The 27,880-nt window shown below is 40.6% G+C and overlaps 1 protein-coding gene across 7 annotated transcripts in view; it reads right to left on the bottom strand.

Moving 5' to 3' along the window:
* The window catches only part of LAMA3 (laminin subunit alpha 3), a 274,529-nt gene that overhangs the window by 38,722 nt on the left and 207,927 nt on the right, over nucleotides 1-27,880 (bottom strand). For all 7 annotated transcript variants that reach the window (XM_086682631.1, XM_086682625.1, XM_086682626.1 and 4 more), the window contains 16 exons: nucleotides 26,288-26,368; nucleotides 19,802-19,908; nucleotides 16,198-16,248; nucleotides 15,156-15,307; nucleotides 11,139-11,249; nucleotides 10,905-11,016; nucleotides 10,509-10,676; nucleotides 9,057-9,253; nucleotides 7,741-7,857; nucleotides 6,951-7,105; nucleotides 6,526-6,667; nucleotides 5,343-5,445; nucleotides 3,667-3,783; nucleotides 3,403-3,582; nucleotides 2,744-2,886; nucleotides 1,397-1,567 (listed from right to left, as the gene is read on the bottom strand). In XM_086682631.1, the coding sequence (XP_086538757.1) occupies nucleotides 1,397-1,567; nucleotides 2,744-2,886; nucleotides 3,403-3,582; nucleotides 3,667-3,783; nucleotides 5,343-5,445; nucleotides 6,526-6,667; nucleotides 6,951-7,105; nucleotides 7,741-7,857; nucleotides 9,057-9,253; nucleotides 10,509-10,676; nucleotides 10,905-11,016; nucleotides 11,139-11,249; nucleotides 15,156-15,307; nucleotides 16,198-16,248; nucleotides 19,802-19,908; nucleotides 26,288-26,368 (2,107 nt within the window). The remainder of the gene's footprint in view (nucleotides 1-1,396; nucleotides 1,568-2,743; nucleotides 2,887-3,402; nucleotides 3,583-3,666; nucleotides 3,784-5,342; nucleotides 5,446-6,525; nucleotides 6,668-6,950; nucleotides 7,106-7,740; nucleotides 7,858-9,056; nucleotides 9,254-10,508; nucleotides 10,677-10,904; nucleotides 11,017-11,138; nucleotides 11,250-15,155; nucleotides 15,308-16,197; nucleotides 16,249-19,801; nucleotides 19,909-26,287; nucleotides 26,369-27,880) is intronic.

Below are 27,880 nucleotides of genomic sequence, written 5' to 3'. Positions count from 1 at the left end.
TCAAATTGTGTTAAATATATACACAACATGAAATTTACATTCAAGAAACAATTTTTGTTTATCATAAATACAGGATGTGGCACCTTGTAGGTAGATGGTACAAATATTTTGAAGGAATAAAGTAATGTGTGTTTTGTTATAAAACAAAGCAGAAAGTCATGTCATAACAAAGCTACAAATAAAGTACCAACACTTCAAAGCATGAGAGAGTGATTAATAATAGTGTCAGTTTTAGGAATCTTTAAATACCACATACACTAATGACAGCCAACTTTCTAACTGACTAGAATTTTCCAGAACAATGTTTCAGACATTTTTTCCCCCATAGCCATTGTATGCTAACCCAGCCAGTGATTACCTTTTCCTCTGACACTTAAGTTGAAGAAATATATTTTAAGAGGAGGGACTAAAAGCTAAAATGAACTGTTCAAAATGCCTGTAGCAGTTGTGGTTTAAAGAATTTAGAATTAAAAAGAGATGGGCATTAATTAGGCAGGAGAGGCTTCATTTCACTCTGGTCCTCATCCACCCATGGTACCACCCCTGCAGACTTAAGGGTCTGCAGCTGGGCATTCTGACAAGGACAGGGTCACAGTTTTGTGGGGAAGAAGCACTGCTGATTTCCATGAGACCTTGATATTGCCGCCCCAGTTGTGTAGGGAGGGGTGCTCATCTTTCACCCCTGGTGTGTACGTGCTCACATGTACACACACATGTACCACATGCTGAGCCCACTGGGCAAGGCCTCTCCATCAGATAAGGCCAGCAGGTAACAGTCTGCGATTGATGGAAGACCCCTTGCGGTGCCATCAGAGGTGGTAGAGTCTGCTGATGTGTTGGTGGGATTTCCTCCTGCTACGCCAATGGAAGCAGGAAGTTATGACACACTGGTGACAACACGCCTCAAAAACCATATTGTTTTGGGCCACAATTCAACCCACAAATAGCGGCATTCCCTAGGGTGATGGAGGCTCGATCATCCCAACAGCATTCCTGGGGAAGCCTGCTGCTATGTCATGAGGACACTTAGCAGCCCTACGGAAAGGACCTCGTGGCATGGAAGACGCCTCCTACCAACAACCATCACTAACTTACGAGGTGTGTGAGTCAGCCAAACTGGAAGCAAATCTCCAGCCACAGTCAAGCCTTCAGATACCTGCAGCCCCAGCCAACATCTCGACAGACACCTCATTAGAGAGACCCTGAATCAGAACCATATGGGTTAAGCTACTTTGAACATTGTACCATAGAAACAGCATGAAATAATATTTACTGTTGTTTTTGGCCACTAAGTTTGGTGGTCATGCAGCAAATATAGAACCAACATTCAAAAAAAAAAAAAAATTCCCAAACCATATTGTTTTAAAAACAAGAGAAATGTCAAAGCAATACCTACATCTTTATTTCCGAGGTACATCACAAACATATTCTCAGTCCCCCCATTTTCTTTTGACTCAGGTCTTTGGAGAAACAAAGAAAGAGATGTGTATCCTTTCAAATCATCTAGGTCATCCGGCAGCCGGACTTCAACTCCAGATTTACCATTGAACCTCATGGGGACAGCAACCTACGAGGGAAAAGATCTAGAGCATTAACCATTCTCCTGTGAGGAAAGGGGGTGTGCTCGCAGTGGTAGCCTGTGCCTCTGATGCGAATCCTTTCAGCTCTACCTTTCCTAGTTGTTATGATAAAGAGCAAAGGAGTGTGCATGACTCCTAGACCTGGATTATAAACTCATGAAGCTGTTTTAGGGGCTGGGTAATAAAGCATCCATGTTCTTCCTGTTTATAGGCCAGGGGTCTATGAGAAGTGCATCTAATTCTCTGTGCCAGAAATGATAATCACTATTATTATCATAGTTGCAACTAGGAGGTTTTTGTGCAGATGAGCTAACGTGTGGAAACACTTAGCATGGTGCCTGGTGCATAGTAGATACATAATACTTCAAAAATATTTTTAAAATAAATTCTTTAAGGAATCATTCCCCATTAATATATTACATGTTATGGTTGCTTTTATTACAGTCCTTAAAAATGAGTGCATCAGGGCTCTCTAAAAATAGTGAACTGAGAAACCAACCACAGTGCCTTTAGGGTGGTGATACTCTGACTTGGCTTCCCAACCCTCTGTCTGCAAATATCTCACAGGGGGTGGATGAAAAAAGCAAGATGTTTCATTAGTACTTTTTTAGGACAAAACAAATTCTGATAGAGAAGTGTCAGGAATTCAAGTAACTGTCAAGTTAAAATAACAAAGGTTGATGAATTTGCATTCCAGTGAAGAAAATTTGTTATAATCCTGTGTTTAGTACAGTGCCCTTGCTGATAGGAACCATTCCTCCACCCTCAATAAAGGTGGATTCTATAACTTTAAAGTTATAACAAGAAAGTAGGTCCTGTGCAGCATCATATCAGCACATTCTGCTCACAGAACCCTACCTGAACTTGCAATAACACTTCACCAGCTGAGGCGTGGAGGAAAACGGTTCTTCCTGCCTGCATAAACTCAGTGGGGAGGAAACTGCTTCAGGTCCCTAACATACCAAATCATTTAGGGCATGAAGGTAATGTGCACTTTTGAAGGATGACAGGAGGAAGTGAACTTTCACATTCCAAACAACTAAAGAATTAGAGCAAGAAAGACAACCAGTTTCCATGTAAACAAACACCTTCCCTTTCTTGATGAATGTGTTAACCTCTCAAAGAAGGAGGCTTAGTGCCTGGCAATGTGGGGACACACCTACCTTATTTGCAGCATCTCTGGCCTGCTGAATTAGCTCCCGGATACGGTCCACGTTGTCAGAGATATTGCCCAGTGGCAACAGCTGTTGGTTGATACTTTCAATCTTGCTCAAAATGTCAGGCAGTTTGTTGGTTAATTTCTTCACTGTTGATGAGATTACAGAACAGAAATTTGTAATTGTGAGTTGAGAAAAGGTTAAATACAGATCTTCTCATTGACAGCATTTGTCAAGTGTTACGTTTGGGTCCCAAATATTGGACAGGATGACTCAGAGTCAGGTGATACCTTTCCTAAATACATCGTGGATTCTATCCTGCAGTCTAGATATCAAATCATCTTTCTTAACCACTACAGAAGAAGCTAAATCTTTATTTTTTGAACCTTAATATCAATTGTAATTTAATACCTCATGATTAGGGGACCTATATCTCCACTCTAAAAAAGGGAAACTCAATACCAATGTCAATGGGTTAAAAAAAAAATCCCACCTAGACTTTCTAATAGAATACCCATATTCTTTGAAGGTGTTATGTGAAGCAGTTTTCTAATATTTTAATTTCTAATTTCAGACTTTATCAGGGAAGAATTCACATAAACTGACCAAAGTGCATAACAATGGAGAAAACGGATAGTATGTCCTGTCTGAAGAATGCTTGATACCTGAGTTATCTGCATCAGTGAGAGCCTTGTTGAAGTCTTCTCTCTGTGTGCTCCCATAGGTATCCTTAATTCTTGCCACATCTGTCTCAATAGGGTTGAGCCCATCTAGAACCTCATCTGTGATGTCGTTGGCATTTCTGACCATGCTCTTTGCCCTACTGATCATATCACTGATGTCATCTAAAGCACACACAAAGAGGGAGGTGTAAGTATCTTGAATGCTCGACAAAAGAAGCCAAGTACGGTGGGTAGGGAGATACTGACCGCTCTGTATCCCACGAAGGTCATCTCGGATGGCAGTGATATTGGTATCAATCAATCCTTTCTGAACTGTCATAACTTTCAGAGTTTGCTGTAGGTTGTTGAGAGCCGGACTGATTTCTAAAATTAAATAAAGCATCATGAGGCAATTACCCTATGGGTTTTGATCCTCCATTGGTATTGGTGGCCCCTGAAGTAGCCAGCATCTGCAGAGCATTGAGCAGACCTGAATCTCAGAGATGTTCACTATAGGTGCCTAGACCAACAGTTCCAGGGGCTTCCAGTTCCAGAGGCCAGGAGTATACCTGAGCCTGTGGCATCCAGCTGCTTGGAAATGCATCATGAACACAGTGAGAGGCTTAGTCATTTAGGGGCAGTTCGACTTCCACTTTGGTCAGGGCAAACGTCTCTGCTTAGTGAAGGAAAGGGATGTGCATTGTCTGGCACTAGTCTGGGCTTAATATTAGTCATACTTATTGAATGAATGAGTGAATGAATGAATGATGCCTCTTCAGAGTATAATAAAGTGCTGTTGAGACAGCCTCATCCAAGCACATGCACTCACAAAGTAGGCATTGTTTGTTTCTGTCCACTTCCAAACTGATATATTTAAGGGGATTCAGTGAAAGGGAGGGAGTTCACAGACATTCCTAGCTGATAACATTGCCACTTTGAGGTAATGGAAAATGACCAGTGAATGCTTTAAGGCCAAAGTGATGATACACGGTTTAAATTGTGATTCCAGGACCGATTTAAATAACAATGTAGACAAATGCCCTATGATCTCTCTTATATGTGGAATCTAAAAACACTCCCCAAATACAAGGAACCTATTAGGGGCTGCCCAAGCCCCTGGTGGGGGGGGGGGGGGTGAAGGGGATCAAAAGGTAAAAAGAAGCATGCTGGTAGAAAACAAAAGAAAAAATATCAATGTAGTTAGCATCCTAACCCTACTTAAAACAATCCTCACCTCTTAGCTTATACTTTGTAAAGGGAACAGATGTCACACCAGGGAATTTTAATTCCTGCAATTTGCTAAGCAAATCATTCTATGTTAATACATATTTTTGTAGGTAATTTTTCATGTATTTAATTTTTAAACATGAAAAAATATAAATATTACTGTCAGAAGGCATCTAGTCACTCAAAAATGCTGACATAGTTTCTTGGCCATGAATGAACACAAGAGACCAGAGAAAATCAAGAAACACCATTTTCAGAACACCAGAATTTGGTGAGATTGAGATGGTTTAATTGTTTTGTAAAAAATTAAATACATGGGAAATTTTCAAAGATAAAATGTATGGTTCAAAAATTCTCATGCTTCATAGTAGTAGTAATTTTTGGTACTTTTACTTACTAGCATTTTAGGACTTAAGAAACATTGAAGCTCTGGTGACCTGAAACTATTATCTGGGCCTTAAATGAGAGACCAGCCCTGGACATACCTCTATGCTGTGTGGGTTCCTAATGCCATGGGCACTGATTACCTTTGAGATTTATGTATATTCATGAGGTTCTAGTTAACTTGGTATATGTTAGAATATTGGGTGGAAACATCAAATCTATTAAATAGATCACGCATTTGCTTCCAGAATTTGCTGTTTCTCCTGGTCTTAACAGGACGTTTTCAAACCCTTGGCTATCCCAGCCTCCCCTTCCCCGCCAGGCTCCAATACCTTGCCGTAGCTTCTTCTGTGTTAGCTTGGCTTCCTTTAATAGTTTATCACTGTCAGAACTCAGGGTTTTTGCTTTTCTTGGAAGATCTTCCTTTATCACCGTCTGAAAGCAAAGCATTTACCAGCCTTAAGCATGTAGCATTCCTTAGGAAATGTGGAGTAAGATTTTTTCATCCTACTCTAAAAGCCCTTATCTTCAATCTTTAAAGGATGAGGTTCAAAGGTAAGGGGGAAGTTTAAAAGGACTGCTCCTGAAAAGATACAGTTAGGGCTGTACATAGATATGTGTGGCTTGGGGAGGTAGACACTTCCCTGGTGACATACTAACAAATCATGTGATACCTGTCTCATTCTCTCCCTGTTGTTTGTACAATACCCTCTTCAATAACTGAAGAAAGAGAAGAGTTGCTTTTAAGTTTTTAATATTTGGGAGATAAAAGTCTTTAACCTTCAAGAAGGCCTATCCTCTAATTCTTTGATATTTAATATTTTATGCTTTATTCTTAGATATGGGAATATTATATGGTACATGTGAGATCACACAGGACTCCAAGACATGCCCAGGTGTTAAGGCAAATGACAGGAAATAAATGGTTACCAAATCGTGTACAAAAATTTCCCTCTTCTTTGTGAAATGCCAATACTTAATCATGGTCTAAAATCATACCTAGAAAGAAGCAGGATACACTATTCATCTTGGCTCAACATTGGTAATCGGTGGAATTTCTATCTGGTTTCACAAATGGCTTTTAAAACTGTGCTATATCTATCAAAACAGTCATGTAAACACAAACGATCCACATCTAGAGCAAGTTCAAGTCTATTCTATATAATAAGTTCTAATTTAAACTAAGGCTTGTTGGGGCGCCTGGGTGGCTCAGTCGGTTAAGCGGCCGACTTCGGCTCAGGTCATGATCTCGCGGTCCGTGAGTTTGAGCCCCGCGTCGGGCTCTGTGCTGACAGCTCAGAGCCTGGAGCCTGTTTTGGATTCTGTGTCTCCCTCTCTCTCTCTGACCCTCCCCCATTCATGCTCTGTCTCTCTCTGTCTCAAAAATGAATAAACGTTAAAAAAAATTTTTTTAAACTAAGGCTTGTTTACATTCCTCAGTGCATATGAAAAGAAAGTAAGACAATGAGTCGTCTCCAGAGTGCATCCAAAAAAGGTGCCAGTGCGGGTGCCCACCTGGAGGGCAGACTCAGATGCGCTAGTGGCCTTGTCAGCCGCGTCCTCCGCTGCTCTGATGGCGTTGAGGATATTCTCGTAGGCGGTGGCAGCATCCACTGCACAGCGCACCAGCTCATCCCCACTGGCATTCCTCTTGATCCTGGAAGACAGTGTGGGTGAAGGGCTTCAACAGCCTCCACTGCCTGCGGCTGAAGGCCCCTTCACCTCCCCCTCCCAGCCTCCTTGATTAGCCTCCTCATCTGGCAAATGGAGACCTGCGCTGGCAAGGGTCTATCTGGGAATCACACCCCCAGCGCAGCTTGGGTTCGGACCCGGGCCCTGGGTCCCGCCCCCCTGCCCTATTCTGGAGCCCCAGCTCAGTCAGGGAGGCTTTCACACTAGGTCCAGCAGCTCCTGCGGTTAGACCTGGGGGGGTCACTCACTCCTCCAGCTGCTTTGCCAGCTTCTGTAAAGACTGTGCGTGCGTTTCTGCCTCCACCACCAGGGAGGCTTTACTGGCGGACTGAGAAAGTTCTCTCACTTTGTCACTTAGCTCACGTCTTGCTTCATTTAAAGTGGCAGCTAGTTTTTCATATTCCTATTTTTTTCAAGTAAACAGAGACAGTGTCACTTTAAGCAAAGAATGTATACACCATTTTCTCAAACTCTGTCATAAACTTCATGTTCCCAGGATGTATTATTTCAGTAGTGGCACTGATAATATTTTTGCAAGTTTTACCACCATTTGGACAATTTTCTTAGGGTGGGTACCCCTTCTGATAAATTTTATAAAAGCACACTGTCATCATTAGCATAAAGTTGTATTAAACCGAAACGTTTTTTTTTTCTACTCTAGAAATAGCGATAACAAAAGATATTTGCAAAATGCCCATTGGGCTGCTAATGTGGTCAACCTATTATGAGTCCTAAATAAGTTCTGCTAATAAATGCATGCTTGATATTTTAAAAACAGCATTCCAATTTTTTTTGTCATCACAAAAGCAACATCTGCTCACTGTGGGCTAATTAAGTAATACAAATAGACATACAGAGGACACATCATTCACACCCCCCACGCCCCAAGGGTAGCACCACGGTAATGAACATCTTGGTTTATTTCCTTCCATCTAAAAGACATGTATTGCAGAAAAAAAAAATGTTAACCCAGTTCATAGTTTCCTCATATAGAATCTGAATGTTTTTCAGCGTTCAGAGAACAAGTTTTGCCTCTACCTCCCGGCTTTTCTCCATCAGCTGCAGCAGCGTGTTGGTCTGCAGTAAGGAAGAGTCTGCCGTGGTTAGGTACTTGGTGAAATCACTCTGTAGGGAATTCATTTCTTTAACTTGTCTCTGGCGAGAAGAAGAAGAAGAACCTGTTTGAACTACATGGTATACGACCAGGAAGCACAGGCATATCTACTGCACAACAGCACAGAAATCATTTCGGAGTCATAATGTTTTCTTGAAACCGAAAGATCATCGAGGCAATTAGAAAGTGCGGGGAAATCAGTTCACTTTGCCGCGTAGGTGTGTTGTCATGGTTTCCTCAAACTACATGCCAACGAAACAACAGTTCGCACCGTTGCAGAAGCTTTCTAAACTGGGGGCAACTGGGCCAGTGAGGCGGAAAGGTAAGTAAGCTCTGGTTTGTGAGGCAGCATGAGGGATTTTCCTGAACGAAGCAGCACCCATCATCGCAACGCCCCACATGCCAGGCCCTGTGAGGTTGGAGAGGCGCTTCAATGAGAGGATACATGGGATCTGAGAAGGCCAAGCTAGGAGCTGCCAAAGCTCACACACCCATAAAATTGGATCACGCACCCTTCCCTTGGTATCATCAGTGACTTCCAACAGCCGTCTAAAGAGGCTTTGGGAATTAAGCATATTGCCATCGACTAAGATATTACTTGTTTTCTTTGACAAGTTCTTCTTTTGGGAGGTCAGTCCTACATTACTCCACTTTGATCTTACTGTCATTTAATAACGCCTCACATTTATGTTGCTGTTTCAGCATACAGTGTGCACCCCTGAAAAAATATACTGTAGAATCCCAAGCTCCAGATTCGGTCTCTGCAGCTCCTGCATGAGGCCTGTATTTTAATCTATTTCCTGTAAGATAATGGCTTAAAATGCCCTTATCAGTGATCATGATAATGATGTTTACACAGCTGACACAAAAAAAATCAGTTATTTAAAGCATATATTATATACTCTGATTTAATTATAACAATATTGGTTTAATTTCTCATCTACTTGGCAACATTATTCCTCCAGCACTCTGTCAGTCAGGGGCAGAACTAAAGCAATTTGCTCTGCTTTCTCTGTGGTTTAAGTTCACAATCTATTCTGGTGACTGCGGAGGAGGAATAACTTTGGTTTTGTATTTAATCCCTTACTCCTGTTTGATTAGCATCTGCCGTACAGACAGGTGTGCACAGGCTAGACATACAGACAGGTGCCTGGCTCTGCCGCTTTATTAATGATAAAGATCCCTGCCCTCCTCATCCTTGTCATTAAGAAAAGTATGCAGATTCTGACTGTGAACCCACCTTGATGGATTCCAAAGTCTTCTCGTTTTCTCGGTTGAGGCCAGTGGCCTGCTTTGCCTGGGCAGTTGCCTCTTGTAGTGCGGCCCGCAGATCACGGAGTTTGGCCTCGTACTCATTTAAAGAATCCCGTATGTTCTTGACAAGTGCACTGTTCTCCACTTGGTGGTTTTCCAGCCAGCTCCTTATCCGATTCAGCACTGTAATACAACACATTTTTGTTTTTCACTTGAGAGAGGAGTACCTCTAAGCTAAGCTATAAAGTCTACAGAGGAAGAATGAAGTTTCTACTCATTTCATGGTTTTCCTTGAACTTGCAAGTGAATGGGAAAGGAAACTAACATTTATGGAGCACCTGCTTGGTTATGTGGGCACACAAAACCACATGAAAACAATGATAGCAGTCTCATGTTTCAGATACGCAAATGGAGAGCCCAAGGAATTAGTTGACCGACCCAATGTTGCATGACCAATCAGCCTTGGCACTTGAACAAGATCTGCAGAGGACAGAGCACGTGCTCCTAACACTGCTATTAACACTACCAACTAACACTACTACTAAATACTACTAACTGCAAACTAACCCTGTCTCCTCAGTCAAAAGCAAAGACTAATAATAAATTTAAACCATACAAATGCTAAAAGAAAACTGCTACCGTCTGCATATTAACCATTGACACATCATTTCACCGGAGAAGAAAGATCAGTATTTGAAAAAATACGCACCAGACTTCTATTTCTCACAGTTTTGAACTAATGAGGCATTTTTCCTAAGTAAAACCTTTAGAGATATTCTGTTAATTTCTACTACACCAGATTTTGGTTCCTGCAATAGTAGTGCTAATATCGATTTGTGATTCGATCACAAATGTGCTGGTGGGGGTGGCCGTTAAAAATGATATAATGAGAAAGTTGAATGGAGCTGAAGGAAGAAAGAATAAAAATGCAGTTAATAAGGAAAAGGCAATACCAGTGCTGTTATCTTAGGAGAAGAACCTATTTTTTTTTCTTGCATGATGGTAAGATGCTATATTCTACAACCTCTTGGTAGCCTGGAGGAGCTACCCATTCTCACACCATGCTCTAAAAGTTGTGAACAGCGGGGCGCCTGGGTGGCTCAGTTGGTTAGGTGTCGGACTTTGGCTCAGGTCACCATCTCACGGTTCGTGTGTTTGAGCCCCACATCGGGCTCTGTGCTGACAGCTCAGAGTCTGGAGTCTGCTTCAGATTCTGTGTCTTTCTCTCTGCCTCTCCCCTGTTCACACTCTGACTCTCTCTCTCTCTCTCAAAAATACATAATCATTAAAAAAATTTTTAATAAATAAAAAATAAAAGTCATATACGCTGAAATGACTAACCTAGCCACCAGTACTGGGGACCTGACATTGCACTTTGCACACTGTATTTCAAGCCCATTAGAATGGGTTGCATACAAGGATTTGGGAACATCCTTACAGAGCTGAGCGTCTCTTTTTTCAGCTTCTGCTTCTCTCAGGTGCTTTCCAAAGTTGCGGCTCCGTAGCTCTGTCATCATGCGCTCTGCTTCAGCCAACTCTCTGGAAAAATCCCCTGATGGCACATTGTTTCCTTCCCCATCTGTCCCAGAGATCTGCTTCAAGAGAACTAGAAAATATCGAGTAGTTTATTAAACTGGGAATTCTGGACTCCAGTAGACTACTAAAAAAAAAAAAAAAAGGGATTTTTATGGAAGGTTCATATTAGTTTTTCAGTATCATTATAGGATCTTTTTCATAATATTGAACTCTTAAGGAGAAATTCTTTCAGAGCATGGGGGCACAGAACAGGCTATGTAATAAAAAAAATATTTAATTGGATTGAGTAACTCCTTACTGTGCACATTCCGGATGACATTTTTAATCTTTGTGTCCAGCTCCTTTGTGCTTTGGGTTGTCCGATCAACATTGTTATGTAATGTTTGTGCTTTTCTAGAATTTATTTGAACCTATATGAAAAATAAATTGATTACTAACAAATTATGTTGATCCGGGGGTGCAGGGGGGGAAACTAACAATATTTTGAGGACAACAACAACAAAAAGTTAACGTTATTGACCTAACACATTACCTTTTCTTGCAAAGCTTCAAACTCTCGATTCAGATTACTCAGTTCTTTTTCCAGACCATCCATTTTTAATCCATGATTTGAAATGGCAGAACGGTAGTTGAGTAACTGATTCTGAAAGTAAAATGCAAAATTAATCTCACATTAGAGCAGAAACTTGGAGTAAGTCCTATCAATTTGGTAATCCCAGTGGTGATATGGAAAGATTCATTTAGCAAGCCCGATGCTGGTCCACAGGAAATGATTTGGTTCTCTGAAATCAGCTACTTGAAGAATCTACTTTCTGATGTGAGTTGTGATATGGTTCTAAAATAAACTTATAACCGTGAAAAGACAAGAGATACTTTCCTTGAGTTAGTAACTGAACCTTACAGAAATGAGGATACCACTTACCCGATATCTAACTTTCCAGACTCTACAAAATGCTGTTGTTTTTAACCTATATTTAACATTGTAATACTAAAAGCAGTGCCTGAGGCTAATTTAGTGAAGGAACCATCAGATTCAAAGAATTTTTTAGCAGGAAGGGAACTGAGAGCTCATTTAATTGAATGCTGTAGAGATGATCCTTGATTGCTCAAGGATCAGAATCCAGGTCCCCTGTTTTTTTGGATACTAAACAGTTTCCTTACTTTTAGAGGGTGACATTTCTGCACATAATCTCTAGAGTAGTGATTATTTTCAATTTTTTTGGGAAAAAAACTTGTTAATATCTTGAAGAAATTTACAGGAAAAAGCTATACTATTACCTCCTATTAACTTGCTATTACCTATACTATTAACTTGCATGTGACAGAGCCAGCACTGGGGGAAACAACACAGGCTTTACAGCTTAGGTCCAAACACTAGGTCTGCCGCTTTTGAGTATTATCTCCTTCATCAGCAAATTGGGGATTATCATATTAAGCTGCTGGGTTTTTTGATGATATTATCAAGTGTCACGTACATATGAACATTGAAAAATGCTGTTTTCCTTCTCACACTTCTTCCTAAGGAATTTTCACAGTGTATGTGTGATCTAGGAAGAAGACAGTTCTATTTTAATTTTAATACAGGAAAACTGAGGCATGTCATTCTATGGAGTGTTAGTAGAATACGTACAGTGAGTAAAGCATGGTCTTTGGAATTTGATCTTGGTTCGAGTCCTAGAACCTGCCATGTGTAAGCTGTGTGATAGTAGGCAAGTTACTTAGCTTTAACATACCTGTTAAATGAAAATAAGACTATTTTCCTTATAGGATTCTGTAAGACTTAAATAAAGCACTGAGCACAGAGCCTGGCACATAGGACAGGTACTGAAATGCTGGCTCCCTGCCCTTCATTGAAGAAGTGCAGGGTTATATTCATGACATCAGAGTAACTCCAGGGGCTTCTTTTTCTCTCAAAACATAATGGCTTTTTTCCTCTCTATATTAAGAGCCTGTAAATCATGGACTAAAATTTACCCTGATGGGATGAAAAAGAGCCATTTTTCTAGTATTATTTTTTGCTATATAAAGTTCACTCTTGAACAATACTGGTTTGAGCTGCCTGTGTCCACTTATACATGGATTTTTTTCAATAAATATGTAAGAAGATCTTTTGGAGATTTGCAACAATTTAAAACAAACTCACAGATGGACCATGTAACCTAGAAATACCAAAAAAAAATTAGAAAACCTTAGGTATTATTGTAAGAATACAATATGTAATACATACACAAAATATGTGTTAACTATTTATGCTATTGGTAAGGCTCCTGGTCAACAGTAGCCTGTTAGGAGTCAAGAGTTATATGCAGATTTTCAACCGTGCAGGGGGTCAATGTCCCTAACCCCCATGTTGTTGAAGGGTCAACTGTGTACTCAGCTGTAAGTACTAATGGGTTTGGAATCAGCCCTCATTTTAACAGCATTTCTTAAACTTTCCCCAAAGCCTCTTTCACTATGTCCAATTTAGGGTTTATCTCCTCTACTGAATTCTTTTACTTCAATGAATAAATTTTTTTTTCATTTTCATAATTTTTAATTGAATATTTTCATATGTACCTCTTCTTGTTTGGTTTCTAGTGTTTTTAACAGTATTCTAATTTTTTGTTCCTTCTGTTGAATTGTTACTCTTCAAAGTAATTTTCAGATTGTCCCAATTTTAATTTTATCTAAAGGGAACTCATCTCTTAGTGGTTGCTTTTGCTGGATGTCTTTCGTATTGTTACTTGTCTCTTCCCAATGTTTGCAGGTAAATATTGCACACACACACCCGCAACTCCACTTCTGCCTCCACTCTCTGTGCCCTAACCAATGATCTTACGGTCATCGCCATTCCCACCCTGATCCTCTGGTCCAGAACCAGGTCTTATATTGGCAGCTTAGGACTTGCACACTATGGTCATGTTGAGGATATCACATTCCAGTACAGATCCTGGTTTGTGAATCATGTCCATCCAGGTCTTGGCTCATAAGGTTGTAGCTTTCCTAGTCTCTCATACACTCACTGCTCAACAATGAGCACTGGGCAGTTTCAAGATTGTTTTTCAGTCTCCATTCATAGGCAGAAATGCCCTCAGTTTCCTCTAGGGAGCCTGCCTCTGGCCCTGTGGGACTTTAGCCCTATTACTTATCCTCTTGGCCACCTTCTTTCCAAGCACACATAGAATATTCTCCTAGATGAACCATATTCTGGGCTATGAAACAAACTTCAACACATTTTTAAAAACTGGAGTCACAGAAAGTGTGCTCTTTGACCACAACAGAATTGTGTGAGAAATCAATAACAAGAAGTTATCTGGAAAATGCCCAGTTTGGAAATTAAACAACACATTTCTAAATATTCAGGGGTCAAAGACATGTCCCAAGGAAATTTGAAAATCCTTTGAATTGAATAAAAATGAAAACACAACAACTCAAAATGTGTGGAATACAGCTAAAGTAGTGCATTGGGGGAAATTCATAGCATTAAATGCTGATTTAGAAAAAGAGAGGTTTAAATCAGTAAGATAAGCTTTCATCTTAAGAAACTAGAAAATGAATAGCTAATTAAACCCAAAGAAAGCAGAAGGCAGAAAAACTATGAATAACAACAGAAATCAATGAAATTGAAAATAGAAAAACAATGGAGAAAATCAATAAAATAAGATCATTAAAACTGATAAACCTCTAGCCAGAATAATCAAGAAAAAAAGAGATGACATAAATTATCGATATCAAGAATGGATGAGAGGGTATTACTACAAATTTTTCAGGTATTAAAAGGATAATAAGAAAAACTATAAATAATTTTATGTCAATACATTTGAGAATTTAGATGAAATGAAAAAAGTATTTGAAAGGCACAAATTACCAAATATCACTCAAGAAGAAACATAACCCCAACAGTCCTATATCTATTTTTAAAGATTGAACTTATGGTTCATTTTTTTAAAAATCCCAAAATAAAAAATCTTCCAACATAGAAAACCCCAGGCCCAACATTTAGAGAATTCCACCATTTAGAGAATTAATACCAATTTAATACAAATCTGATTCTTTTGAATGCAAGATACTCAGCTAAGGGCTCTAGAAGAAAAATTAGCCCAGAATCATTCACTAAGTAAAGAATGTTCTTGGGGCTCTTGGGTGGCTCAGTTGGTTAAGGATTCAGCCTTGATCTCAGTTCAGGTCATGACATCATGATTTGCAAGTTCAAGCCCCGCGTCGGGCTTCTGCACTGACAGAGTGAAACATGCTTGGAATTCTGTCTCTCCTCTCTCTGCCCCTCCCCTGCTTGTGCTCTCTCTCTCTCTCTCTCTCTCTCTCTCACTCTCTTTCTTTCTCTCAAAATAAATAAATAAACTTTAAAAAAGAATGTTCACTTAGAGTATTAGTTTTGTATGTTCACTAGTATTTTCCACCAGTAAATATCTAGTCTTCATTTGGATCAGAAAAAGCGTTAAATGGAGTCAACCTCTCTGTCTCCTGCTTGAGGGGTATTCATTCATGCAGCATCTATACCCCAAGTATCGATTCTGGACCCAGCATTGTGCTGGGTGCATAGGGTATTTACCCTCAGGTCCTTGGTCTGGGTCTCCAAGTGCTTCATCTGTTCCAAAGTGCCGGTGCTGGCACTCAGGCCCTGCAGCTGAGACTTGACCAGGTGGAGCTCGTCACCCATGGTGGCCAGGTCATTCAAGAGCGTCATCACACAGCTGTCACAATCTGTAGAGGCCACAATCAAAGGCAAATGTGCTGTGGGCTGAAGCCACAAGAATGCAAACAGAATACGAGGGCTTAAAGCCCAGTTAATATGCACACAGATCATCACAGTCAAAAATCACAATCCTGGACTTCTCAGGGAGGGATGCAGATTCTGCCCAAGAGAGATCTCTGGACAGGAAGCATTTTAAAAAGAAGCAGTGGAGTGGGGGAAATGGGTGAAACGGATCAAAAGGTACCAACTTCCAGTTATAAGATAAATAAGCCTTGGGGATGTAATGCACAACATGGTGACCATAGTTAACAACACTGTATTGTATATTTGAAAGCTGCTGAGACAGTCTGTCTTAAAAGCTCATTACTAGAAAAAAATTGTTAACTATGTGAGGTGATGGCTATTAACTTACTGTGATAACCATTTTGCAATATATACATACATCAAGTCATTACATTGTGCACTTTTATACAATGCTGCACGTCAATTATATCTCAATAAAATTGCAAGAAATGGTGATTCTATGCAACTTGTTACTTATTTTGTGTGTGGAAAAATAATAATAAATAGCTTTTATTTACCGAGAGCTTGCTATTTGCCAGGAATTATGGTAAGATTTGTAAGCACTTCCCCAGCAACTCTGTGGGGTACATATAGTTATTATGTCCATTTTACAAACGATTAAACTGAGGCTTGGGGAAGTCAGGTCATTTGTCCAAGGTCATAAAGCTGTGAGTTAACAGAGGCTGGGCTTGACCCTAAAAAGTCCTCCCCCTACCGCCTCCCACCATGGCTTTCCCAACCTGGAAAGTGCACATCCCAGCACGAGGTTCACGTATCTTAAACTAAACCTCACAGCTGGAGGCGGCGGGGGGCGGGGGGAGGGTTCTTTTCTCACCATCACATTCTTCTCCAGGGCTGCCATCTTTGGGCTCTTGGTCTATGCAGTCTGAAACAAGGAATAACCAAAGTAGATATTGTTATTCAACTTCCTCTTCATCTGCTTTTTAATTTGGCTTTCAGAAAAGCTAGTTTGAGAAGATTTTAGTCACCCAACTATCTGGCATCGTTGGCTCTTCCCTTCTCCCTCTTTACCTGTGCATCGTTCAGGGAGCTTTCCCATCTCTTACCAATCTTGCTGCAGGAACTTCTCTCGTGACGCCCCTGACTGTATATTCATTTTCTTCTCTATAAAAGGTCATGATATTCTTATCTAATTAAAACCCCCTAATCATTAGTGGTAAGGCTTTCTTCATTTGATAGTTTCCTATACAACTATTGACTTCTCTTCCAGTATCATTCAAGAACATTCAGTAGACATTGATTGAGCACCTTTGAGCATCTACGGCGTGCCTTGGCCTTGTGCCATGTACAGGAAATACAAAGCTAGGAAGACAAAAATCCCTGCTGTCCTGTAGTTTACTGGCCCCCAGGGGAAGCAGATAAATCACACAACAGAGTGACAGGTGCTGAGAGAGAGATATGCACACAATGTTAGTGGACCCACACTGCCAATTACCACAGATATGAGCTAGACTTTGAGGTTCTCAACTAGAGTAAGAGAAAACCTACTGGTCTTCCTTGGATGTTCTTTACTCTTCCCATTTCTACCCTTTCCCCTGCACCATGCGTCTTTACAATGAAATGCCCTCTCCCTTCCCTCTAGAAAAAAAAATCTAATTTCACCACAGGAAATCACAAAGCTTGACATTTTCCTAGACAAGCTTTCACATTTTGTCTTCTCAGCAGCAGGCAATATTCCACACTTTGTGTGTATATACATATACTTTAAACTACATTTAATTGTAACATAAATAATAGAAGTTCACTATGGAAAGTTTGGGAAAATCAGAAAAGTAATATAAAAACATCACCCTTGATCCCACCACTCAAAGACAATCAGCGTCTCTTTTCTATATATTTGTAGACATTTTAATTTATCATATATAACCATGGGTTTTTCTTACTCATCTTTTTTTTTTTTTTTTGAGAGACAGAGAGTGCACACATGCAAACGGGGTTAGGGTGGGGGTGGAAGGAAGGAAGAAAGAGAGAGAGAGAGAGAGAGAGAGAGAGAGAGAATCTTAAGCAGGCTCCACACTCAACATGGAGCCTGACACAGGGCTCAATCCCACAACCTGGGATCGTGACCTGAACGGAAATTAAGAGTCAGACGCTTATCCAAATGAGTCACTCAGGCAGCCCACTCACCTTTTTTTAAAAATTACTCATTCTTAATGCTATGGATAGTTATGTCACTTTTATTTCCTCAATTAAGTTGTAAATTTCCTACGACCAGGAAACAGTTTTATTTTCTTCACAATCCCCCACAGCACTTTGAATAACCCAGGGAGGACTTGCCTCATGTGGGTGACTGATTTATCAGTGCAATTTTCTTAACAAGTTTTAATGTTGACCACCAAGGAATCTATACATTATTAATTAAAATGAAAAGAATGAAAAAGAGGGGGCAAAACCTCAGAGAAACAAAAAGTCTGATGCGTGAGTGTTTTCTTCCATTTGGGGAGCAAATAGTCACCATCCTTATTTCAGGTTTCTTTGCTGTTGTTATTATTAAAGTGGGAGAAAAAGACGGTTGTAAAGATAGTAATCTCATGAATATGCTGTGTGTGATGTTGAAGCTTCTCCTCAAATACCTCTCTTCACAGAACTCATGTTTTTCTAAAACAGTCTTTTTCATCTTTAAACACATGGCACTTCTTCCTTAGGATGACTTAACGTAGACCTCCCTCTAGCTTCCATTCCTTGGGTTCTACTTCTTGTGCCACACAGAACAAACAGACCCTTCTCCCACACATCTATCAGCCTCTCAAATACATCCTTTCCAAGTCTTCTTTCCACTGTCCTGGTTTGTCAATCCTTCCTGTGACATGGTTCCAAGTTTTTTCAGGATCTCCACTTCTTCTGAACAAACCGTAGCTTGTCTATTGTCTTCTAGAGACAGAAGTCCGACATGAGGATTTACACGAGCAGCATGCCAGGGAACGGCAGACCACCTGGTGTTAGACTCTAGAACTCACTGAAGATTGTATGAGGTGTCCTAGGGGCCATATTACTCTCTTGAGCCATAACGAACTTGCTGCTGACTAAAGCCTTAGTCTTTTTCACTTGGTGCTACTAAGTCACATCTCACTTACCACACACTTATTTTTATGCCATTCAACTATAAGACCACGGGCTTATCCCTAACATAATGTTGTCTTAGAATCGGCCCATTATTCTAGGCTCTTGAGTCCCTTAAATATTCTAAATGTGCCATAGGAGACATTTTCTATCTTTCCCAACTTTGTGTCATGTGATAACTGGGTGGGCATGCCTTCTACATTCCCATTCAGGTCAAAAGTGTTGAACAAGATAGAGCCAAGGATTAAGGCGCAGCGCATGTCAGAAGATAGCTCATTCTGGACTGATAATAATCCATTTACTCTATATTTCTTTGGGAGCAGTCACTTGACCAGATCTAATCTATACATTCAGTATAGATACATATATATAGATATGTATGTATCTATATATATGTATATATATATATATAGATATACTATATATATACACTATATATATATATACTATATCTATATCTATATATACAGTATAGATACATATCTATACATTCAGATATATACATTCAGTAGTTCTTCATCTTGTCCATAACTGTAAGATTAGAGATTTTATCTAAGGTTTGGCATTACACTATATCTGTGATATTTTCTTGATAAATCACGTTAATATTCTCTGCTGAAGAAGGAAGAAAATCATCTTCCTTTTCCTTCCAAGTTGTTCCTAATGAACCCACACTAACTCCTAGTGATTCTTTTCCTTGGTATGTGAAATCCATCCCAGTTATACCACCCACATCTCAGACATGGATTGATATTCAAGAAAGAATATGTTGATCTCCTCAGATACACACATGAAGAAAACTGATATGTTATAACCTTATAATGTCAAGGGAGATCTGAGCAAAATCACCAAATAGGAGCTGAGGTTATTTTGACTGCAATTACTTGACTTTTAAAAGCAATTTATCTTTTTAACAAAAGCCTACTTGAGGGGCACCTGGGTGGCTCGGTCAGTTAAGCAGCTGACTCTTGATTTTGGCTCAGGTCATGATCTCATGGTTCTGTGAGTTCAAGCCCCACAACTGGGCTCTATGCTCACAGTGAGGAGCCTGCTTCGGGTCCTCTGTCTCCCTCTCTCTCTGTCCCTTCCCTCACCGCTTCTTGCACTTCCTCTCTCAAAAATCAGTAAATGTTAAAAAAAAAAATTAACATTAAAAAAAAAAAAAGGCTATTTGAAGTAAGTTATTCACCAAACTGTATTCACCAAACCAAGTATTCACCAAGTCAAGCTGTCAAAATATCTGTTAGCTGGCATTGGGTATTGTGCTTCATGAAAATATTTACCTAGGTTCCTCCCCTGCTATTTTATTAAAACCAGATTGATAAATGCAGGTTAACAAAGGTGTGAGTCCATCTTACCTCCCGTCAAGGGGTGACAACTGCCCAACTGGCCATTGTTGTTACAACTGCACGGCCGGCAGCTACCTCCAAGCTTCTGGGGGTTCCCGAAATACCCGGGTGCACACCTACCCAAAATAAAGAGAAAAAGGAGAAACACTCAAAGAACTCATCATTTGTTCCATCTGACATTTTCTCCACCCTTGAACTCTCCATTTGAGATGTTGTCACCCTAAGTGGGGAAGGCTGCTTTGCAAGAATGAGTGTGTCTCAGTACAGATAGTTATGGCTTCGATGAGAACAGAGAAAGTAGGAGGCAGGCAGAGCTTGCTCCCTCCTCGTTGACACCAGGACGACAAAATCCTCAGTTACCCCTGTCGATGAATGGCAGATGAACAAAATGCACACAGAAGCCAATGGTTCGACCATTAATGGAAGTCAGGGGTGGATCAGCTTTATGCAAGAGTTATGTTCCTGAAGATACCACACAATTAAATATTGCTTAATTTCTGGCTAATTTCCTCAAAGAAAAATTTAAAGTAAAACTCATAGAATTTCAAATTTGCTTATCAATGGGGATTTTATTAATATTGCCTACTGAACTGTTTCAAGCCTGCATAATTCCCATTTGCACTAATTGCTACAGGGCTGTATTTAATGAGCCTAAACAATGGAGGGCAGTTACAACACCTACTCTCTTGGCTGAGAGCCTTTATTATTCTAGATAATTTGGTGATGAGAACTCCATTCCTTATTTAAGTTAAAAAACACTTCCTGGATTCTGAGTTTCTATTTAAAACACAAACAAACAACAAAACAGACACAATGTTTTTGGAATTGGGAAGTAAACTAAAATATTTCTATTAGCAAAGTTCCATTCTTATGCTAGCCCCCCCCCCCCAAATTGTCATTAACTCAGGGTCTGTGTGTGGTGTCTTCTCTTCCATGGAATTGATAGAATCAAGAAAATGTGGTATTTGGCTCTCCCCCAAATTTAAGCTTTGCATCATGGAACTGTTAGGTAATTTATATAGACTTTGCCAATGGGTGCAAAGGACACAGGCTTTATCAGGAAGACCTGGCTGGATCCCTGCCTCCATGCTGTGTAACCTTGGCCTATTATCTTAACCCTTCAAGCTTCAGTTTCTTCATCTATGTCTCCCTTGGAAATGTAAACTCGGGGCACTTGGGTGGCTCAGTTGGTTAAGCATCTGACTTCGGCTCAGGTCATGATGTCCTGGGTTCATGAGTTCTAGCCCTGCATTGGGCTCTGTGCTGACAGCTCAGACCCTGGAGCCTGCTTCCGATTCCTTGTCTCCCTCTCTCTCTGCCCCTCCCCCACTCACACTCTGTCTCTGTCTCTCAAAAATAAATAAACATTGAAAACAAAATTAAAAAAAAAGAAAACTCCACAAAGGCATGGATTCTTTCTGATATATCCCTGCACATGGGAGAGTGCCTGGGCCCATAATAGGTGCCAGATAAGTATATGCAGAATGAATAAGTGAATAATTGCACTATTAATACCTATTTTGATCAATGAATGAGATAAAAAATAATGTAGTGAAGAATCTAATACAATGCCTGCACATAATAGACACTCAGTAAAAGTTAGCTACCATTTTCAGACACGATGAAACATGCATATATATATATATATATATATATATATACACACACACACAAATATATATACACACACACGCACACATATACACATCCATGTATAACTGGCATAATTTGGAATTATTACATTTCAGAAAGTGGGTAGGAAGCAGAAATCCCATGCCTTCCTTGATTATCAAGAAGGTAACTACGCTGAGGTGCCTTGTCTAAGTCTACTAACCAACTTGTCATAGGCTTTACTTTATGTGACTGGCCCCATATTCTACTTAACAAACCATGCTATAGGCAAAAGACCTATGTTTTAAATACTTTATTTTTAGATGTGTCACCTATATCTAAATTTTCTATGTAAAAGATGCATAATTACAAAACACTTTATATTAAAGTCACATAAATATTTAGGAAGTTAGATTCCACGTCTTCCTTATTCTTGCAAAAAGTGTTAGTGACTGATTACAGAAATGACCGGTACCCTTCTTCTCGTTTTAAGCTGGTGTCCAAACACAATGCACTGAAGTAAAACTTCCTGATTTCATAGATGACGGTGGTACAAGAAAAAAGAGCAGAGAACATGTTTGTCCTCTATGGCTCGGAGAAGCCGAGGGAGAAATGTGGCCCAGGGCACGGTTATGAGCTGGGAAGCCTTTCCTGCCCCCTCCTTCAGACTGGCTGTTCCCTCTTCCGCCCAGCAGGCTCCTGCTTATGTTTTTACTCTTCACCCTATATTGTCCTTGTAGCTACCACTGCATAGCTAATGACTAGCGCTGGCTTGATGCCTGGCACAAAGGAGGGTCCCCAATAAATGTTGAACAAATTAAAAAATTTGACATTCATATGGCATTTACTTGTGAACAAGTTCTTCAAAAAAAATTAAGAAACTATAGTTTGCTTTCCTGAGACAGCAAACAACAGACATAAGCTGTGAGAACTGTTAATTAAGAATTTCTCTTTTCAAATCTGCTGTCTGCCAACCGGATGTCTCAGCCGGTCTGTTGCTGTTTTCTGCATCATTGTTTGCGAAGAACCATGAGGAGGATCGCACTAGGATGCCTCTCCCAGGTGGGAGTCTCAAGCTTTCACACCACAGAGCCTGGAAAAACGTTCCCGAAGCCCATTCTACCCACCCGTCCTTCCCATCTCAGTATAGCTGCCCCTTCCTCCCTCACCCCTCAGGGGCAGTTGGATGCTCCTCCCCTGCAGCCTGGGGACCCAGTTTTGTCTTGGTCACTATTTTAAAAACTTTTTTTTTTCAACGTTTTTATTTATTTTTGGGACAGAGAGAGACAGAGCATGAATGGGGGAGGGGCAGAGAGAGAGGGAGACACAGAATCGGAAACAGGCTCCAGGCTCCGAGCCATCAGCCCAGAGCCCGACGCGGGGCTCGAACTCACGGACCGCGAGATCGTGACCTGGCTGAAGTCGGACGCTTAACCGACTGCGCCACCCAGGCGCCCCATTGGTCACTATTTTAATGGCTGGTTTGTGTGTCTGTCCACCACTAGACTGTAAAACCCTGAGGGCAGAGTCTGGGCTCCAGCCGCTAATGTGTCCCTAGCACTTAGCCCAGTGCCAGGCATATACTAGGGTCTCCATACATTTTTCATTGAAAGAAAGAATGAATAATAGATGTGAGGCAACCGTGGGCAAGGTTCCTTTTGCTGAAATGGAAAACAGAAGAACCTTGAAATTGCATCTTTTTACCACCAGACAGTGCCCTGCCCCTTAGCTGACGCTCAGTGATCCTGTAATGAGGCAGTCCACACCTTCCTCCCAGGCAAATAGCCTCGAGGTCCTTGAGTTTTCTTGGGTAACTTCCCTGATTGAGCCACCCTCCTGCCCCACGTCATCCCTTAGGCCCACTAGACCCACGTAGGTCCCACCCTGTCTGTCAAATGTCTCAGATAACCCCTGCCTTCCTGTGAAAACCAAATTAATTTTGTTTTTGTTTTGTTTTGTTTTGAAATCTTATAAAACTCTTCTAAAGTTTATCCAGGAAAATAGAATGGCCAAGGAAAACATTTTAAGGGTTATGAGGAGAGCCTTGCTCAACCAACTATCTAAAGGCATTTTATACTTTCAGAAATGATAACGGCACAAAGACTGAACGAAATGTATGGAAACGACTCTAAGTTTGTACAGAAACTTTGTAAACGCACATTCATCTTTCGTGAATTCAACTAAATGTACTTGGCAATAGAGAGAGAGGTGGGGGAGAGAAGAGTGACAGCACGAGAGGCACAGAGGGAAAAACAGCTGGAATGTCTGTCCCCATTCACTCAGTGAGCACACAGCCTGCAGTGAGTGTGACAGTGTGACATGAAGGATGTGAATCTGCCAGTCCCCTAATTAGTCTGCTTTCCTTATGCCTCCCCTAGTGTGCACGTCTGACCCTACTGAGTGTGGCTCTGGGATGTACCCAAATACTATGTGTATTTCATGCAACGTGGGCCCTGGATTATGGGGATGGAATACTGGGATAGTGTGAGTTTCTTGAACTCTGGCCAATTTTGCTGTACACGTTGACCCTAAATCTATCTGCCATGTGAGATGCCCTGACACCACCAAAAAGCTAGGTTCCAAATTTTCACCAACATGAAGATCTGAGTGTAAGAAATAAAACTATGTAAGTCCTAAAAGAAAGCATAAACATTTCTGTAACTTCGCCAAGCATGGCCCCAAAGGCTGACAGCCTAAAGAATATAAGAGTAGATACATATAACAAAAAACGAAACCAAAAAAACATAAACAAAAAATAAACAAAAATTTGCAACATGTAGTATGAAGAATTTGTATAGACCAATAAATAAAATAAAAGAACACTGCACTAGAAAAAGTGAGTAAAAAGCCTAGAAAGCAATCCAAAAAATAAGGTCTACAAATGGTTAATTAGTACGTGAAAAAAATCCCATCTAATTATGAAACAAAGAAATGTAAATTCGAATGATTAAAATTTTCAACTACCAAACTGGCAAATATTTTAAAAACTGCTCATTTGTAGTATTCACTGGTGGCAAAAGTTGCTCTTTTGCTACTGGAGGAACAGAAATGAGTCTGACTTTTCTGGAGGGCAATCCAGCAAAATGTATCAAAAGTCTGAAAATGCACCTATCCTTAGATCCAAGGGATCAGGTTCTATTAACTACATCTTGAGGATTTATGTACACAAATAATTCACCACAAGGATTTACTTTTAGTGCTGCTTTGAATGGAAAAGAGGAAAACTATTTCAAAGACCAGCAGTAGATTACAGAACTTCTTGGTTCTGACACGATGTTATCAGTGAATACTTACTGAGATGGAAAGATATTGCTAACCTACTAGATCTACTAGGTGAGAAAATGAGCCAAAACAGAAAGTAAAACAGCAATCTACTTTTGTTTTTAAGAAAACGTCTGGGGGCGCCTGGGTGGCTCAGTCGGTTAAGCGGCCCACTTCGGCTCAGGTCGTGATCTCACGGTCCGTGAGTTCGAGCCCCGCGTCGGGCTCTGTGCTGACAGCTCAGAGCCTGAAGCCTGTTTCAGATTCTGTGTCTCCCTCTCTCTGACCCTCCCCCGTTCATGCTCTGTCTCTCTCTGTCTCAAAAATAAATAAACGTTAAAAGAAAAATTAAAAAAAAAAAAAAGAAAACGTCTGTGCACACAGAATGAACTGTAAGAATATACAAGTTTTAACTGGGGATTTTATAAATAAAATGATTATAAGCAGGATTATATCTGAGCATGCACAAATATATAGAGCTACATAAAGGTATAGTGGGCCTCATTGGTTCTTTGCTCACTTGTGTTACATAATTCCTATAAGTAAGTATTGACTTTATGATAAACTTATTTTAAATTTAAAAACATGCTGTCCATATGATTCATTTCTATGCTGTTACTTTTGCACAATGTACATGCTACCTTCCGAGGTAGACTCTAAGTACCTTTCATAGTCCTTATATGCTTGGCAGAGCCCAATGTATGGTAGCTAATCATGAAAATGTGTTCATGCAAAACGAAAGCTTGGCTCTTTGGCCCCTCATAATTAAGTTCATAGTTTCCATTTTGCAACATTTATTCTTTTGTTCCGCTGCTGAACACCTATTACATGAATAATACATGAATAGTAGGCAGCAGTGATTCAGAAATGAATGACACAGACTGTCCTGCAGGTGTTCATAATATGTGGGGACAGAGAGGTATAGTTGTGTGTGTGTGTGTGTGTGTGTGTGTGTGTGTGTGTGTATAGGAGTATGTAGAGTTGTATGTGCGTGTGCAGGTAAGTAGGGATGTGGTGGTGGGGTAAGGGTACATAAGGATGTGCATATATGGGGTGAGGACTATGTAAGGATGAATGTATATGGAGCTAGGCTAGTTAGGGTTATGTGTGCCAGGGAGGCAAATACAAGGACACGTGTGTGGTGGGTAGGGGTATGTAGGGATATGTATACATGGGGTGGGGGTACGTAAGGATGAATCTATATGGATGTAGGGATAGGTAAGGACATGTAGGGGGTGGAAGTACATACAGATGTGGAGGGGGAGGGGCATGTAGAAATATGTAGGGGAGGGGAATGAGGGAGTGTGCAGGGGGATAGGAGCATGTAGGCAAGCGTGTTGGGGGTACATAGCGCTATGATACGTTGGGCCTCCTTCTCAAATTTCTGAAACATGTAAAAAACGAGAAAGATAAAGCAGTTAATGATTTATTAAGTGAACAGTCTTGTATTTTTCCCTAAAGACCTTTCTCCAGCCTCCGTGAAAGCAACAGCCCCACCCCAGCTCTGAGCCACGACCCAGCACAGCCGCACCCACAGCCCGAGCCTGCTGCAGCCTGCCCGCAGAGCCCACCCTACCTGTGGGATGCCGGGTGGGGGGGGGGGCGGTGAGGGGCAGCACCCACCTTTCGCACTGTGTGCCTGTGTATCCAGGTTTGCAGGAGCACCTCACGTTTTCCCCAGTCACAACACAGCCAGTGGCAAAACTGGAAGGAAGACAGAAAAAAGCCTCAGTAAAAACAAATCGATAGGCTTCATGCTCATTATTTTTTGCCACAAAGCACTGACTTGCCTTAAGTGGAAACAGACACCAAGGATCTGGTTACTTCTTATCTGAAGAAAAATGTGTCCATTAAGACTTGTGTAGATAATGATGAATTATTTCAGCTCACATTGGGCAAATCTTGGTACATAAGGACTGAAGGCATTTATTTAGTTTTATTTTTGGCTTGGAGAAATACATTCCTTCACTTGAGACAGAGCAAAGTAACTCATTTTGGAAGAAATGATTACAACAGCATTTTTCCAGGAATAACAAGGAAAGAATAAAACAAGTCTAGGCAGAAAAAAAGGACAGGGAGCTCGGATTCTTCAAAAAATTTTCCTCCTTGCTTATTCTAGTTCCTTCATATTGGGTACATTATCTCCTAGGAAGAAAAGGGGCCAGGCAGGAGGGACTAAGGCATAAAACAGGCTTGCCCGTCTAGGTATTTCTGTGGGCACAATCATTGGCGATTTTTACATTTTTCAAATCAAGTTGTGGGATTCTGATTCTCTTTCTTTTTGTTCTAACCTAGTGTATATTTGAGCAGCTTTTTTTTTCCAAATAAGTGAGCAGATCATGAAAAAACTCTGTTGCCTTGAGATATGTCTATAAACATTACACTGAATAAATCTGAGGGAAAATACCTCTATTTATCATTTGCTGGTAAAAGAATTTTTATCTGGGAAGTTTCTCTTGGCCTAGTAGATGGACAGAATTACACTATTTTTTTTTTAAGTTTATTTATTTATTTTGAGAGACAGAGAGAGAGAGAGTGCAAGTGGGGCAAGGGGCAGAGAAAGAGAATCCCAAGCAGGCTCTGTACTGTCAGCACAGAGCCGGATGCAATGCAGGGCTCGAACTCACGAACTGTGAGGTCATGACCTGAGCCGAATCAAGAACTAGACGCTTAGCCGACTGAGCCTCCAGAGTTATACTTCTAAAGGAACAGTTAGAAATTCATCAACAGTATGAATACTGATGGAGAAAGAGTTAAATAAAAACCATATTTCACTGATAAATCCGAGGAACTGTGTGTTACTTCAACTGCCTGAAAGCCAGAAGCTGGCCTTCATGATAACACTATGCTGTGCCATCAAAGATGAAAAGCTTTCCCCTGAGCACCCCATGAAAATCTTGTTTCCACTCTCTCTAACGTCTGTTCCAACAAGTCTAGGCAAGTACTGAGTGCTAAATCCCTTTTCAAATAAAGTCACAGGACTGGGCAAGTTTAAGGAGTATCAGATACACAGAGAGCAAACCAGGGTGCACATTTCAAATACGCATCTTCAGAAAAGCCACATCTGGGCAGTGGCTTCTGGTAACGTGGCCAATTTCTCTGATACTGGCCTGATTTCATCCCGCCTTGTGGTTCACACTTGCTCCCGAGCCTGTGCACTGCAGATACTGTTATTGGTATCTTCCTGATTTTCAAATCAACTCTTGCTTTGTTTAC

This window comes from Puma concolor, chromosome D3 (genome assembly GCF_028749965.1).
Source record: "Puma concolor isolate L17-30 chromosome D3, mPumCon1.1.hap2, whole genome shotgun sequence".
Classification (NCBI taxonomy): domain Eukaryota; kingdom Metazoa; phylum Chordata; class Mammalia; order Carnivora; family Felidae; genus Puma; species Puma concolor.
The sequence above is the reverse complement of the archived record's forward strand: the minus strand, read 5'-3'. Positions and strand labels throughout refer to the sequence as shown.